Raw genomic sequence first — 13,276 nt, 5'->3', positions numbered from 1 at the left:
ATCTTATCCCTCTCTTATCTTCGCACAAAGCAAAGGTTATATATTTCGCCTCCTGCTCTGATCGTATGGCTCCTCATTTTCGGGACAGGGTTTGCAGGTAAAAGTAGCAGCTTGTGTCAGACCTACGTTTGGAAAAATGAGATGAGACCTTGCTTTAGACCATCACTGCGCATTGGGGCACTTCTGCGTACCTCTGTCTCTGTTCCTCCATAGAGCAGATACAAACTTCCGTAATTCTCTTTTATGGCTTGTCCTGATGCAGCACCGTCTCTCATTCAGCACTGAGCTGCTGACTTCTTATTCTGGTCAGCCCGTGCTGCCGATCCCTAAGAAATAAATTGTCCTGCTGAGGAGCTCGCCCCCAGCGCTGCGCTGATACGGTCACCAGGCTTGAGAGGGAGGCGGTTCAGGTCCTGCTAGTTTAAAGAGGGGAGATTTGTATTCAAAATACGGTACGGATAGAGACTTACACCTAATTACACTTATTTTTAGGACATATGTGGCTGCCTGGATCACTCCACTGTGATTCTCTTGGGTCTTCTAGGATCCCAATGTGAGCGAGCAGGTTTGATGGGAGGAGGTTAAAGTGAACAGGGATGTTTGCAAGATGCTGTACATCGGAAAGAGTAATATATAGTTAAATATTAACGTGAAGCTTTCATATGGCTCCCAGGTGGCGTGTCAGCCGTTGAATGATAAAAACAAATCCTTAGATTGTAATAAGGATTGAAATTCAACAAACCATAACAACAAAAAAACCACCCCCGTAGCTGTGAGTAAAACAATGAGGAAAGCTTTATGGAAAAATCCCCAAACAAACTTCAAAGATTCTGTTCTCGCTCTAAATTACAAATCCTCTGTTCTGATATACAGAATCAAGTACAATGTGAGGTGGCTGATGCCCAAACTACTTTAAAATTATCTACTCCCTACAAATCTCTGTGTTCACCAGAGGTTTGGTACGCTGAATGTTTCTCCCCCTTTTTATAGGGAGAAACAGATTTCACTTAGTGCCTCTTTAGCAAATTGCTGTCAGCAGGACTGAAGCTCGGAACCTTCTGGCCTCCCAGTGCTCCGGTACCTGAGGGGTAGGGGGGGATGTAGTGGCTCCTTATTCTTCTTCATTTATAAGCCATCGAAGGCACTGACAGTAGCAAAGCCCGGAGTTGGTATCGATTTGCATGGGGACATCGTATTTAGTGATGACTGGCTGGGGACTCCGGGTTTTGCCTGAAGATGTAGTGTCGGTTTTGGGGTTTGCATGTTAAAGAAAAACAAGGTTGGTGTTTTTTTCTGATCCCTTATGCTGCGCTAAGCTCCCATGTAATTTTGAACACAAAGTACAAGGAGCAGGCTTGATCTGCTTGCCAGAGAAGGGCACAACAGCAGTGTTGTAGGCACTAGGTGAAGTATTTACAACTCCTCGTCGCTATCCTTGTGTGCACTTTGTGACACTTGTTCCGCCTTTAACAGTGCTGCTGTGTTTTCAAATCATACTCCCTGTTTTGATATTCTGAGCTTGATTACCAACAGTTCAGCCAGATTTCCGAGAGTGGTTTTTACCTGCTTGGGGAATCAGATTGACTGAAGGGTACTAGGAGAATGAAAACAGACCTAGTTCTGAGTTTTAATCTTTTTTTTTTTTTTGCTTCCAGTTTTGTCCCCTAGCGCTCATCAGAGAGGGATGCTTTGTGCTGTAAGTTCAGTTCATAAGGGGCTTGCTGCCACGGTGTGAACACCACGTGCACCGCTTAAAATGCACGAAAGGAAAATGCTTCTTTACTCTCTGTTCTGTCTGGGCACTTTTAGGCATACCTGAGTAGGAGGCGTCCACTTCTCCGTGTAAATAGTTGGGGTGACAGAGGAGTGAAAAACGTCAAGGGAGAGAAACGGAAAGGTCTGTGAAATGAGAGCAGATCCTGAAGGTTTATTGGGAAGAGGTGAGGGATGTTCATGGCTGAGGTTTGCAGCCCAAGAAGATCCTGTCCTCGAAAATAAGAGATGATCGTTGTACTGTCTTACTAACTCCAGCCTCGGAGGCGAGCCATGGAATCTGAAGTTACGCGGGGCTTTGCAGGCCTGGGCGCAAGTGCTGCGTTGTGTCCTTGGTGGGGGGCAGCTGGAGAAGCTCGTTTGCAAAGGTTATAACTTCCGAAGAAGATAAAGAGCGGGTGACCAAAGGCATTGTGGACCCATTGCAGTTGATGACTCCCTCCGGGCTTCATCGTATTAAGAAGATTTCTATATAAATATATTTTAATAGATCACATAAATAAAAGTATGGGTGTGTATACATATGTGTGCATATGTGTATGAGTTCATCTCAGTGTTTTCTGTATTCCTTGGCATAATTGGGATATGAGTAAATGTCTCTATTTCTGGAGAAATACTCCACCAGCAGTTGTAGAGCAGAAGATAATTGATTACTCCGCAGTCTAAACAGCAGAAGGTTGGCATGGAAGAGACTGCGTTTCTGGAGAGATCTCCCGTTATCCATTCTTTTCCTCTATCAACAACAGGGCCAAACCTTTCCCCCTTATCTCCATTCAACAACTCCTTTCACAGACCTCCGTATCCTCCATTATCGCGACTGGACAAGGTGGCACACAACTCCAAACCCTTTTATCTTTTCTAAACTCACGTTTGCTGATCCTAACAGGTCCAGGCAACAGTACCAGCATCTCCGTTGGTTTTAGCCGTGCCGGCTGTTCTTGGCTGGGAGGATGCCTTGCGGGAAGCAGCCGAATACATGGGGTTTGCAAATGGCACCGGTCCCGTTTTGGAATATTTGAAACATTCCCCGTAGCTCCAAATAAGCACGTAACTTGTGAAAGGGTTGGGAGGCGAAACAAGTCTTTTCTTATCCTTGCTGATAGATGAGATAAGAGTTGAAACGTTGTCCTGAGAAATGTCAATGGGAAGAGCTTCCTTGACGTTTTAGTAACAGTGTGTTGTTTTTGGAATTCACTGTCTATGGGAAGGGAGGCACCTGCAGTTAATTTTATCTGTTCCTGTGTAAATACGGACCTCCTAACGTTCCCAACTTGCAATTCAGTGGGGTCGTGGCATTATGTACTGCAATATCTTATTTTATAAATAACACTTTAATTTTAGTGCTGATTGTATAAACCTTGAATTCGTTTGGCGCTTTCTCCTTCCCGAGTTGGTGCTAAGAACTGAAGTCCTGCGTGTGGATAACAGCGTTTGAGTCGATGTGTTTTGGGAGGGTTGTTCCTTGGACGTCTCTGGCATTGGGGAAAAGGGAGGGATAAATGTTGTTAGAGCAGTTGAGCACTGTGAATAAGTGACATAAAGTTTGCTTGAATGTCTTGTGGTATTTCCTGAATTTTGCTTGATAGCTACGGCCAGTGTCAGGCATTGCTGGTAGTTTTTTGTAGAAGCGTGTTAAGCTCTTATCTTATTTTTTTTTTTTTTTATTCCATTCTAGTTTCCCCATTTATTTTGTAGATTTAGGAAGGTCTGGGGGAGTTGCTGTTGTTAAGTCACCGAGGTAATCGCGAGTCTTTGTGCTCTTTACAGTCCGGTGGACCTCTATAACCGTGTTCTTCCCAGGCCGGTTACTGCTGTCGTAACGCCCCGGGAGCAGTTTGCCATGCACAGCACGAGAGCTGCCGCTGGTGGGGTTTGGGTTTAGATTTCTGCCTCACTCATCTCGGTGACATGAAGAAATAATGGAAGGCCATAAGCCCCAGTGCAGAGGGGTTGGCAGCACACTGTTTTTCTTGCAGCAACCCCCTGCCAACCCACTCCGCTATGGAATTTCAGGTTTATACCTAGTCTTCGCTGGACACAGTTTTATATAAATTTGAAGAGCTCTTTTCAACCTCATGATACATTAGTGCACTGGGATTAGGTGTAGTCTTGATGTATTCAGATCAAATAAATGCTCACAAGAAAATAGGTGATCCATAAGTAAAAAAAATATTAAAGATTGTTTTACAGATAAAAATTATGTTATAGAACTCTGTAACAAACACTACATAATGACTTACTGAATTTGGAGTTAATGGAGATAATGATTTAATCCTGAGGAAAAGCGATCAAATAGCGTACCTAGCAAAAAATGCTAGGTACATATAACATGCTTTAGTAGGTAATTTTATAAGGAGGTAAGATTGATACGGATTTCAGTAGCAGCGGTGCAGCTCAGCACTTGCAGAAGTTCAGGAAAGAAGCACAAACTCTGTAGTGCTAAATTAAGATCACATGCTTGCAACACATACTCAGAGGAGTTACTGCCCTGGGCGATTAGTCTTTGGGTTTCCTTTATTATTTTTTTTCCTTGTTGGTTTTGTTTTAGTTTAGAACCACAAGAACCCATTTCTACAGAGGTCATTATTGCGACTATACAGTTAGGAAATTAAATTACAGTTCCCACTGCAACTGTAACTCAAGGATGATTATGTGTGTGTGTGCGTGTGTGTGTGTGTGTGTGTGTGTGTGTGCAAGAGTACTCACGGGTAAATTTATATGACAGATATTGCAGCCATTTACAGCAACAGAAAAAAACCCCAGGGGGAAATGCAGAGCCCTCTGATACTGTTTCTGTGGGACTCTGGCTTTGAATTAGACGCGTGTGTACGTCATATAACATTACACTAACCTAAGCTCTGGCACCGAGCGATACGTATCGCGGCCAAAACAAGCCATTTTAAGCGGTGTCGATGCCGGGTTCGTACTGGCTTCCTCCTGCGTTTTTCTCCTGGTTGTAAATACGCCTCTGGAGCAAAACGCTCACCGCGGGGCAAAAACCCTGCGATAGCCGGTTAAATTGCATTAGCCTAACGAGTTTTGCGGCGCGGAGGGTGGCGTGGGCTGCCGTGCCGGCGGCGGGAGGCGAGGGCTTTTTTGGGGAGCCCTGTTTGGGGCGGCTGGCAAGGGGTTAAGGCGTGTTTGCCTTGTGCAGATAGCGGAGCGTTGGATGCCTCCCTGCGCAGGCAGCACATGCATTGGCTGAGGTTGAGGGCGGTTCTCCTGCCGCAGTTGTTTTCTGTCCTGGACTTCGTTGGATCTGGAGCCTCCCTAATTGCCTTGTCTCTAATCAAAACACAGCTTGTGTAATTCATGGAAAAGGACCCGACGGTGCAAGGCGAGTTTGCTCCTTGCCGCTGGCTCGTCCGGTGGCCAAGAGGAGTGGCTTGCACGGGACACGGCTGGTGGCCCCGGCTGGCCGAGAGGGCCGTGGTGGCCCCGGCTGCCTCTGCTGACCCACGTTCACATGGACAGGGCTTGCTATTGCACGGTAGAAAGATCGAGTCGATTCACAGCAGATCCATCCCAAAACCATGTGGGAACATCTGTCCCTGTACAGGATATATGCAGCGTTTTGCCGTTCATACATGTGGTTTAGAATTTCTTCTTAATGAACTGTGTATCTCTCATCATACCCAAACCACCGTCCGTTTGAAGACTCGGTTCAGCTCGCCCAGGACTTTGCTATTTAAACCCACCCAGTGGCAGAGGATCCCAAAGAAACAGCAAAACATACCCTGAGTGATTTTTATCTTGTTTTTTCCCCTCTTTTTCTGACAATTCACTGCTACTGTTTTGTTAGCAGAAAGAAAGAAACAAGACCTAATGCAAACGTTTTTAAACATACTTCAATATTCAGGCAAACTGTGTTTATTAGCTGAACAGCTTAATGCTTAATTGACGTGCCTGTTAAATGTGGATCTCCTGGTTACCTGGGTTGGCTCAGGAGTGTGTTTACAGTATCAGTGTGTTTTGTTTCCACCTGAAGCACAGGGAAGTGGCGAAACGACGGGAGCGATCCACAGAGGTAGAAATTCCTTTGCGCTGACTCTGCTGCCTTTTGTCCCCCCCAGCTGGGCCTCCGCAGCATGAAGAAATGTCAGTTTGAATCTGTAATCGGAAAGGTTTGTAAAATGCATTGTTTCCTCAGTCTTTGGAGCCACTCTACCTAGCTAGTTAAATATTTATTCACCCCTGGAACAACAGGTTTGAACTTCTGTGTCGGCTCCGTTTCTCCCCCATCCAGGGCGGGTTAGTTAAGCGTTATGTTTTTTGTCATCTTTGGGACAGGGATTTTAAAAGTCCTGTTCTTAAAGCTCTGATGAAGAGCTTTCAGGCTGCGGTGAACAGCTTTTTCTGGTGCTGAAGCACTTTTTCCTGCAGCGGCTTTTACAGTACAGTGTGGCGGCTTCTGCCCCTGCCCCAAAATAACAGCTCCCCTGTCTTTAGCTAGGATTTATGAAGTTCCCTTTTGACTTTCTCCTCTCCTGTGAGGAATGAAGAGAAATAACTTTTATCCCTATGCCGAGAGGGGGGCACCGCGTTGTCCAGAAGTCGTGCAGCATTAACCAGAGGCCGGTGCTGCGCAGGTGCCGTGTCTAAGCGTACCCTGTGCCTCCTCGGCTTGTACCGGACCCTGCCGCAGCTCCCGAAAGCGCGATCTCATTGCGAAGTGGCAATTATTGGAGTCTGCAAACCTTGATGAGGAAGGGGTAATGAAGTGCATTGGTCACCGCAAACCTATTTGGTGTTGTCCTGCAGTGAAAGCATAACATGGCAGCACAAAAAACCCCAACCCCCCAAACCCCATGTGAGCCATCCAGAGTCACATAACCCGGATGCTGTAGTAATAGTTATAAGAAGCAGTGGCGAAGATATGCTGGAGAGGTTTCTACACAACTTTCGGGTGCTTCCTAGCATGCAGGCTTGGATAATGTCAAGACAACGTCTCTTCAGGATCTGCTGTAATGAGGATTTGCACAAAATAGTGATTGACAATTTCTAGTCTTGAGTAGCTTGATGGAAAAAAAAATGTTGCCTTGGCTGCTTTGCTTTCTTCAAGCTGTCTTTTAGACATCAAAAGCTCGTAGAACAGGAAAAAGAGAAACGTTAAGAACGTTTAAAAATAGTTGAATCATATCTTCTAAAAACCTTTAGAGTTGAGAATTTAAACAGTTTCCGCCCTGTGAATATTTGCAGCTGAGTTCAAAATGTGTAAATAAGCATAGGACTTTGAAGATTAGTTTCCATAACAAATTAAAAAAAAAAATAATTGTGTGGCATAATGTTAAATAGGTGCCGTGTGTCACCGGGTGTTTTGCATGAGGGCGAACTTTTCCAAATTACCCGTCTGCTCCCACTGACTCCTTGAGAAACAAATGTTGTCTTTTGAATATTTTAAACTTTGTAGTTCCTAAGTATGAAACAGACCCGGGAAAATACCCTTGTGCAGGAAGGGTGTAAGATGAAGGCTGTGATTTGCACTGCCAGCACTCACCCTCCAGCTCGCGCAGACCGTCGCTGTGTGCCTTCGCCGTCGCAGTTTACCGCCCAGCTGGGTCTAACCCCGCTTCAGGCAGGCGTGAGCCGCAGCGAGCGCTGCTACCAGCGAGCGTAGAAGTCCTTGCGAGACAGCGGTGTGTCAGTGCTCACTTAGGAACATGGGGAGGTGTGTGGGAAATAGCCCAGACACTTCCCCACCCCCGCCATAAACCTTGATATTTTAGACTGCAATTAGTAGGTTTGATAATGTTTTGGACTAAATTCTGGAATTTTCTGTCTTGTGTTTTTCTGTTGCCAAAATTTCTAATAAACTGCAGCCATGACATCTGTTGCCAGACTGTGCTCCATCTGTGGCCTGGTAAAGAATGTATAACCATGCTTTTAAAACAAGCTTCTCATTTTATATTTAGTCTAATAGAAGATATGATCAGTCTAATAGAAGGTATCATCTGCAAGTTGGTTCTCTTTGGCTGTTGCATTTCAATCAGTTACTATTTGTGACAGGTTCACAAAATAAGACCTATTGCTAGAAAAGGGCAAAAAATTAGTCAGTATAAAAGCAAATGAATTTGAAATACACTCCTGTGTTTCTTGCTGATGGGTGAATCTTAGGGGATGCACAGAGAAAATACCTGCAGGGAATGACTGACATGGTCAGATATTTGAGATTAAATTGACCTTGTGATAGAATTTCAGCCTCATCCATTTCATGTTTCTTAAAGAATTTATCAGGCTGGAACAAACCAGAGGTTGCTCATCTTTACTATCCCGCCCACTGCAGCTACTTATTCCAAGAATGGCATTAACCGCTTTAACACACTTAGTTCTGCAATCCTTTAACGTGGGGCAGAGTGCGGCGGAGGGGGATTTTCTTCCTAACCACAGCTGGGGATTAGATCATCGGACACTGTGCTATGGATCCTACGTGCTGCTCATTTAGCTGAATAAAACGAGACCACGTCCCGCTATTGGTCTGCTCACGCACGTTAGCCGGAAATTAAAAATGATATTTTAGCCCCTGAACATTGGTGTGTCTGGGACCTCCCCAAATGAAGCCCCTCTGCTTCAACACTGAATATTGGACACAGCTTGGGAAATTTTGAGGCAGATGGTGTTAATTCAGCGTGAGGTTACTTGGTGTGGCCAGCGCAGGTCACAGGAGGACTTTTCTGTCTTCCTTCACCGAGGGCGCTTGGGCAGGACATCGGAAGCCATTCGGATGTGCCCACAGACAAAACCCTCCTCTTTGCTGAGAAGAAGGTGATGTCTTGATCTGCGTCTTGGCAGTTCACAGCTGTAGCCCAAAGGCTGCGTGTCACTGTGCAGATAAATCCAATCCCACGTCCCCCATCCCTCATCTAAAGCTCTTCCTCCTGCTGTTTAAATGGCTGCGTCAAAGCCGAGCTTGGCTTCGGTCCTTGCTCCTGTAGTGGTGATTTCGGCTTTATTATATCTTTTCTGACGTGAAGTTCTGCGGCGTGTTCTGGATTAAGCAGTTGGATTTAATTGGTTCATCCTCGTTTGAATCGCGAAGACTGAGCGGGAAGGTGCTGAGGGGCAGGACTGCCCTTCCCTCGGGAGCTCCCCGGGGTGTGCGCAGCCTCCCCTCCAGCTCCTCGCTCAGCGTTAGTCATGGTGTTTGCTCGGAGCTACGCCGCTTGGTTTCTATTTCAAAGCCCCAACCGCTCATTAAAAGTATTGTGAGGCGCTAAGTAATGGGTAATTAAAAAGTAAACCATAAAAACCTCAAGGAATAATACTTGTGGGTGCCCTTCTTTTTGGACTTGCCGAGAGAGTCACCGAAGAGCTTGTGTCGGCTGCCAGGGAGGTAGACAGGTAGGACTCCCCTCCAGGGAGGCCGGTGCCAGGTTGGTAGACAGATAGGAGGCAAATCCTGATAAAGCTGAAGGGTTATGTAAAAGTTTTATTAGATATGTGTTATTTGCAGCATTACTGTGGGATACTTAGTTTCTCAAACTAAAAAATGAGAATCTTCTGGCTGAAACTGGCTATCCCAGGCTGGGAAACTCTCGCTGTAGAGTCTCATCACTCCCAAGCTTCAGAAATCATGTTGGAGTCACCAAAGCTCTCCTGTGAGTCTTGTAGTACTGGACCAAGAGAAGAGAAAAAACTCAGTTTTCTCTTTTTGAAGATGAGCATTAATGAATTGTGAGGGTGAATGATAACACTCTTCAAAAATGTTATTAAAATTTGGCATTTACACTGAAAAGTGGAGATGAGGCGGACACCTGCTCTTCGTGGGTGCCTCGTTTCAAAGAAAGTTCAAGCAAGATGAAGTGGTGTTGCTCGTAAGTCTCTCACAGTCACACATCGTGGGGTTGTCCTGTGGTACTCAGTTGCCTTTAATTTTTTCTCTTCACAGTTTGTCCAGCCGCCTGCAAGTCCCAGGGCTGCACCTCCGACGGTCAGTGCTGTCACAGCGAATGTCTTGGGGACTGCACGGAGCCAAACAACCCTGAAAAATGCGTGGCTTGCCGCAACTTCTACCTTGAAGGCAAATGTGTGGACACCTGCCCACCCGGTTACTATCGCTTCGAGGGGTGGCGTTGTGTGACCTTCAGCTTCTGCCAGGAACTGCACAACAAATGCAAAAATGCCAGGGAGTCGGGCTGTCACGTTATCCACAATAACGAATGCGTTCACGAATGCCCGTCAGGGTACATCATGAATTCCAGCAAGTAAGTACAAGCGTCTGCAGGTAGAGAAACCATGCTGTAGGTTTTGTACTGCGCTTTTCTCTCGCTTGGGCAGCGGCTTTGTGTTCTGTGTCAGGACCAAGAAAATTTCTGGCGTCGGAGTGTCTGTGACAATTACCTGGTCTACTTTAATATGATTTGCAAACTAATACCTTGCTAATTCAAGCTATTAAAAGCGGACAGGTCTACCTACCATGTGCCGGTAGTTTATTCTTCCCTTGGCTTCCCTTGTTTCCTCTCAAGTTTGGAAAAAGTGGGAAAGGGAGATCGAGGGAGAAGACAAGGAAGAGGAGCATCGTCAAGTTGGAAGGGTCTTTCTGCAATCAAGTGGGACGAGGGAGACGGGCACTGGAGAGGCTTTAGTAGCCCTGCTTCCCTTCTCCTCCGAAGCAGACCTCAGCCTAGAAAGCCTTGCTATTAAGCAGAACAGGGAAAAGTCATATCTAATGAAAAGAGCGTAGCATATTTTGAGTGGCTCATTCTCAGAATATCCGTCCCTCGTCCCTGTAATTACTTTCATTGAGCAGGTTCAAGCTGTGCCAGGCACAAATGGACAATGTAACAAACAAGCCAAGCATGAATCAAAGCAGGGAACGGCCATTCTGTCTATTCCCAGGGTTTTTCGACAAAGGAGTTAAATAATTTATTTTGCTGAGTTGTTTATCACTGAAAACTTTGTTGTTTGTCCCACAATAACATTATATATTGTGATGAGTCAGATTTCCTATGAATATTGGTAGCTTTGTGCTCGCATGTATTTGCTCCTGCCGTAATAATTTCAGGGAATTCACTCTTAACAGGACTTTTTATTCTGTTTCCTGTTTTGCTTTTCAAAAGAATGAACTAGCAGCCTCCAAAGTAGATACGCTGCTTGTGTAACAGCAGCCGTCGCCTCTCTCCTCTGCCTGTTCCAGACAGGCTGCTGTCAGTAGTAGCTCACAACGCTTCTCCGTGCTTTTCCTGGAGCGTTTATTTCTCTGAACTAGTTGGTAACACATTCTTGTGGTGTTACGACCAGGGCGAGCAATCATCTTGCTGCCTTTAAGAATTATTTCCCCAGAGCACAAAGCACATGCTTGCTTGCCTTTTTTTTAAAGCAACTTGATGTACAGTCTTAATCAGAGGGTTCCCAGATGAACGGCCAGCTCTCCGCTCATCAATTACATGTTTGGTTAATGATTTTGGGATGGAGACTGGGCCTGGGTTTTCTCTGTCTTGGAACCCCTGGTATGTATAGCACTGAGCAGCATCCTGGCGGAGGGGGCATTCAAAATAGTCAAAATCACTTTGTTCTGGTTTCTGTTATGTTGGAAGGGACAGAGTGATTAGTGTTCAAAAGGTGGAAATGACAATTTACAGAATTATCAGCAGTTATTTGGGGTTCCTAAGAGCCATGTACTGTGCACTGCAAGCGAATCCCCTGCCGTATTGTCAGCACACTGTCGCTTTGAGTTGATGACTCTGCTTTTGAGAACTGCTGGGGACGCCCCAGATGACGTTCTGCAAAAGCATCGCCTCTACATTCCCAACTCTCCTGTTTTTCAGCTTGCACTGTACACCCTGCGCCGGGCCCTGCCCAAAGGTTTGCGACTACGGGAAAGAGAAGACGATCGACTCGGTGACATCGGCACAGGAGCTCCGTGGCTGCACAGTTGTTAATGGAAGCTTAGTTATAAATATCCGTGGAGGAAGTAAGTTCTACATGAGTAAGGGGGTAGGGAGCGCTGATGTCAGATCAGCGCATACGACACTGTGCAGGAGCCGGGGCTCTTCTCTTTTGCTTTGACCACTCTGAATCTTAAGAGTCATTCAGAAAAATAACCGCAAGGCAAAGGCTCTTGTGATGGTCTTTTGGGGCTTTTTGCTAACTGATTTTTGTAAGGTCTTGGGAATTAATGTAAAGCAGTTCTATTTAATATGTTTGGGCTCCGATATCAGTGTTTTTCTCTGTGATATCAGAAAACTAAAACCGATGTTTTCCTCTCCGTAGATAACATAGCAGCTGAACTAGAAGCGAATCTTGGCTTGATAGAAGAAATCTCAGGTTACCTAAAAATTCGCCGGTCTTATGCCTTGGTTTCTCTTTCTTTTTTTCGTAAACTACATCTGATTAGAGGAGAAACACTAGAAGCTGGGTGAGTTCTTTCAAAAGATATTTATTTTAATGCTTTGAAGTATAAGGAGTGCCAGTGCTATCAGGGTGATTTGTATTGGTAAACAATTCCTAAGATATTTTTAAATGTTCCACTGCCTATGGCTTGTGGCCTACCAGGGAAGATCGTTTGCATTCATTTTTCTTTGGTGTCTGGATTAGTGCATGAGAAAAAAAAAAGAGTTTTCAGTGGATTGCCCCCTAATCCACATTTTCATTCTCTGCTTTCAGGAATTATTCATTTTATGCTTTGGATAACCAGAATCTTCGCCAACTCTGGGACTGGAGTAAACACAACCTCACTATTGCTCGAGGCAAACTCTTCTTCCATTATAATCCAAAACTGTGTTTGTCGGAAATCCACAAGATGGAGGAGATCTCTGGGACTAAGGGGCGTCAGGAAAGGAACGACATAGCCCTGAAGACGAACGGTGATCAAGCCTCATGTAAGAAAGTCTCAGAATGCAGCGAGACTTGCGTCGTTTTCCTTTCCCTCTGCCTTGCTAACCTCACACTCTTATCCCTCCCAGCTTAGCCCAAGATGTTTTTCCAGGGACTGTCCTTGTCCTTTTGGTAAAGCGCCACTTGCCACTTGCTTGTGTGCTGCAGCGACACTGTCCATATGCCATGAGTAAAAGTGCTTATGGGTTCTCCGTCTGGCCGGGAGCCTACCTTGCCAGCTTTGGGCTTCAGAAGCTTGTTCCGTGTGTGCTCAGCTGCGAGTTTTTCAGGCTTGAGTGTATTGTTGTGTCTTTTTGAAGAGTTTAGCACAACGTAACCCCAGTCCAGACTGGGACTTCATGTTACTGCTGAGTACCCAATTAATAGTCATAATCTTCTTTTCCCATGTCATGAGGTGACAGTACGCACACAGAATAAACACAGTAGAGAAACAGGATTTCCACCCATCTCTGGAGCCATGTGAGCAAGTTGCTATGACAACAGTCAGAGAAATTCTTCCAACATTTTTGTTAGGCTTCTCAGAGGTTTTTAAGCTAACAGCTTTCTTCAAAAACAATGATAAGACAATGCCTGTGTCAGCACGACTGAGGAGCAAACACACAGTGTTGCTTTATGCTCTAACTGAAGTTGTGCTACTGAAGATGTTGTTTTGCGGGCACTTGTTTAGGCA

At 45.4% G+C, this 13,276-nt stretch overlaps 1 protein-coding gene across 1 annotated transcript in view; it reads left to right on the top strand.

Annotated features, from left to right (window-relative positions):
- The window catches only part of INSR (insulin receptor), a 52,382-nt gene that overhangs the window by 21,712 nt on the left and 17,394 nt on the right, over positions 1 to 13,276 (top strand). Inside the window, 4 exon segments of the mRNA XM_082495211.1 lie at positions 9,659 to 9,974; positions 11,538 to 11,683; positions 11,983 to 12,127; positions 12,376 to 12,590. Of these exon segments, the coding sequence (XP_082351337.1) occupies positions 9,659 to 9,974; positions 11,538 to 11,683; positions 11,983 to 12,127; positions 12,376 to 12,590 (822 nt within the window).

Source organism: Vanellus vanellus (genome assembly GCF_965231255.1).
Source record: "Vanellus vanellus genome assembly, chromosome: 25".
Classification (NCBI taxonomy): domain Eukaryota; kingdom Metazoa; phylum Chordata; class Aves; order Charadriiformes; family Charadriidae; genus Vanellus; species Vanellus vanellus.
This window is presented reverse-complemented; position numbering and strand designations above follow the sequence as displayed.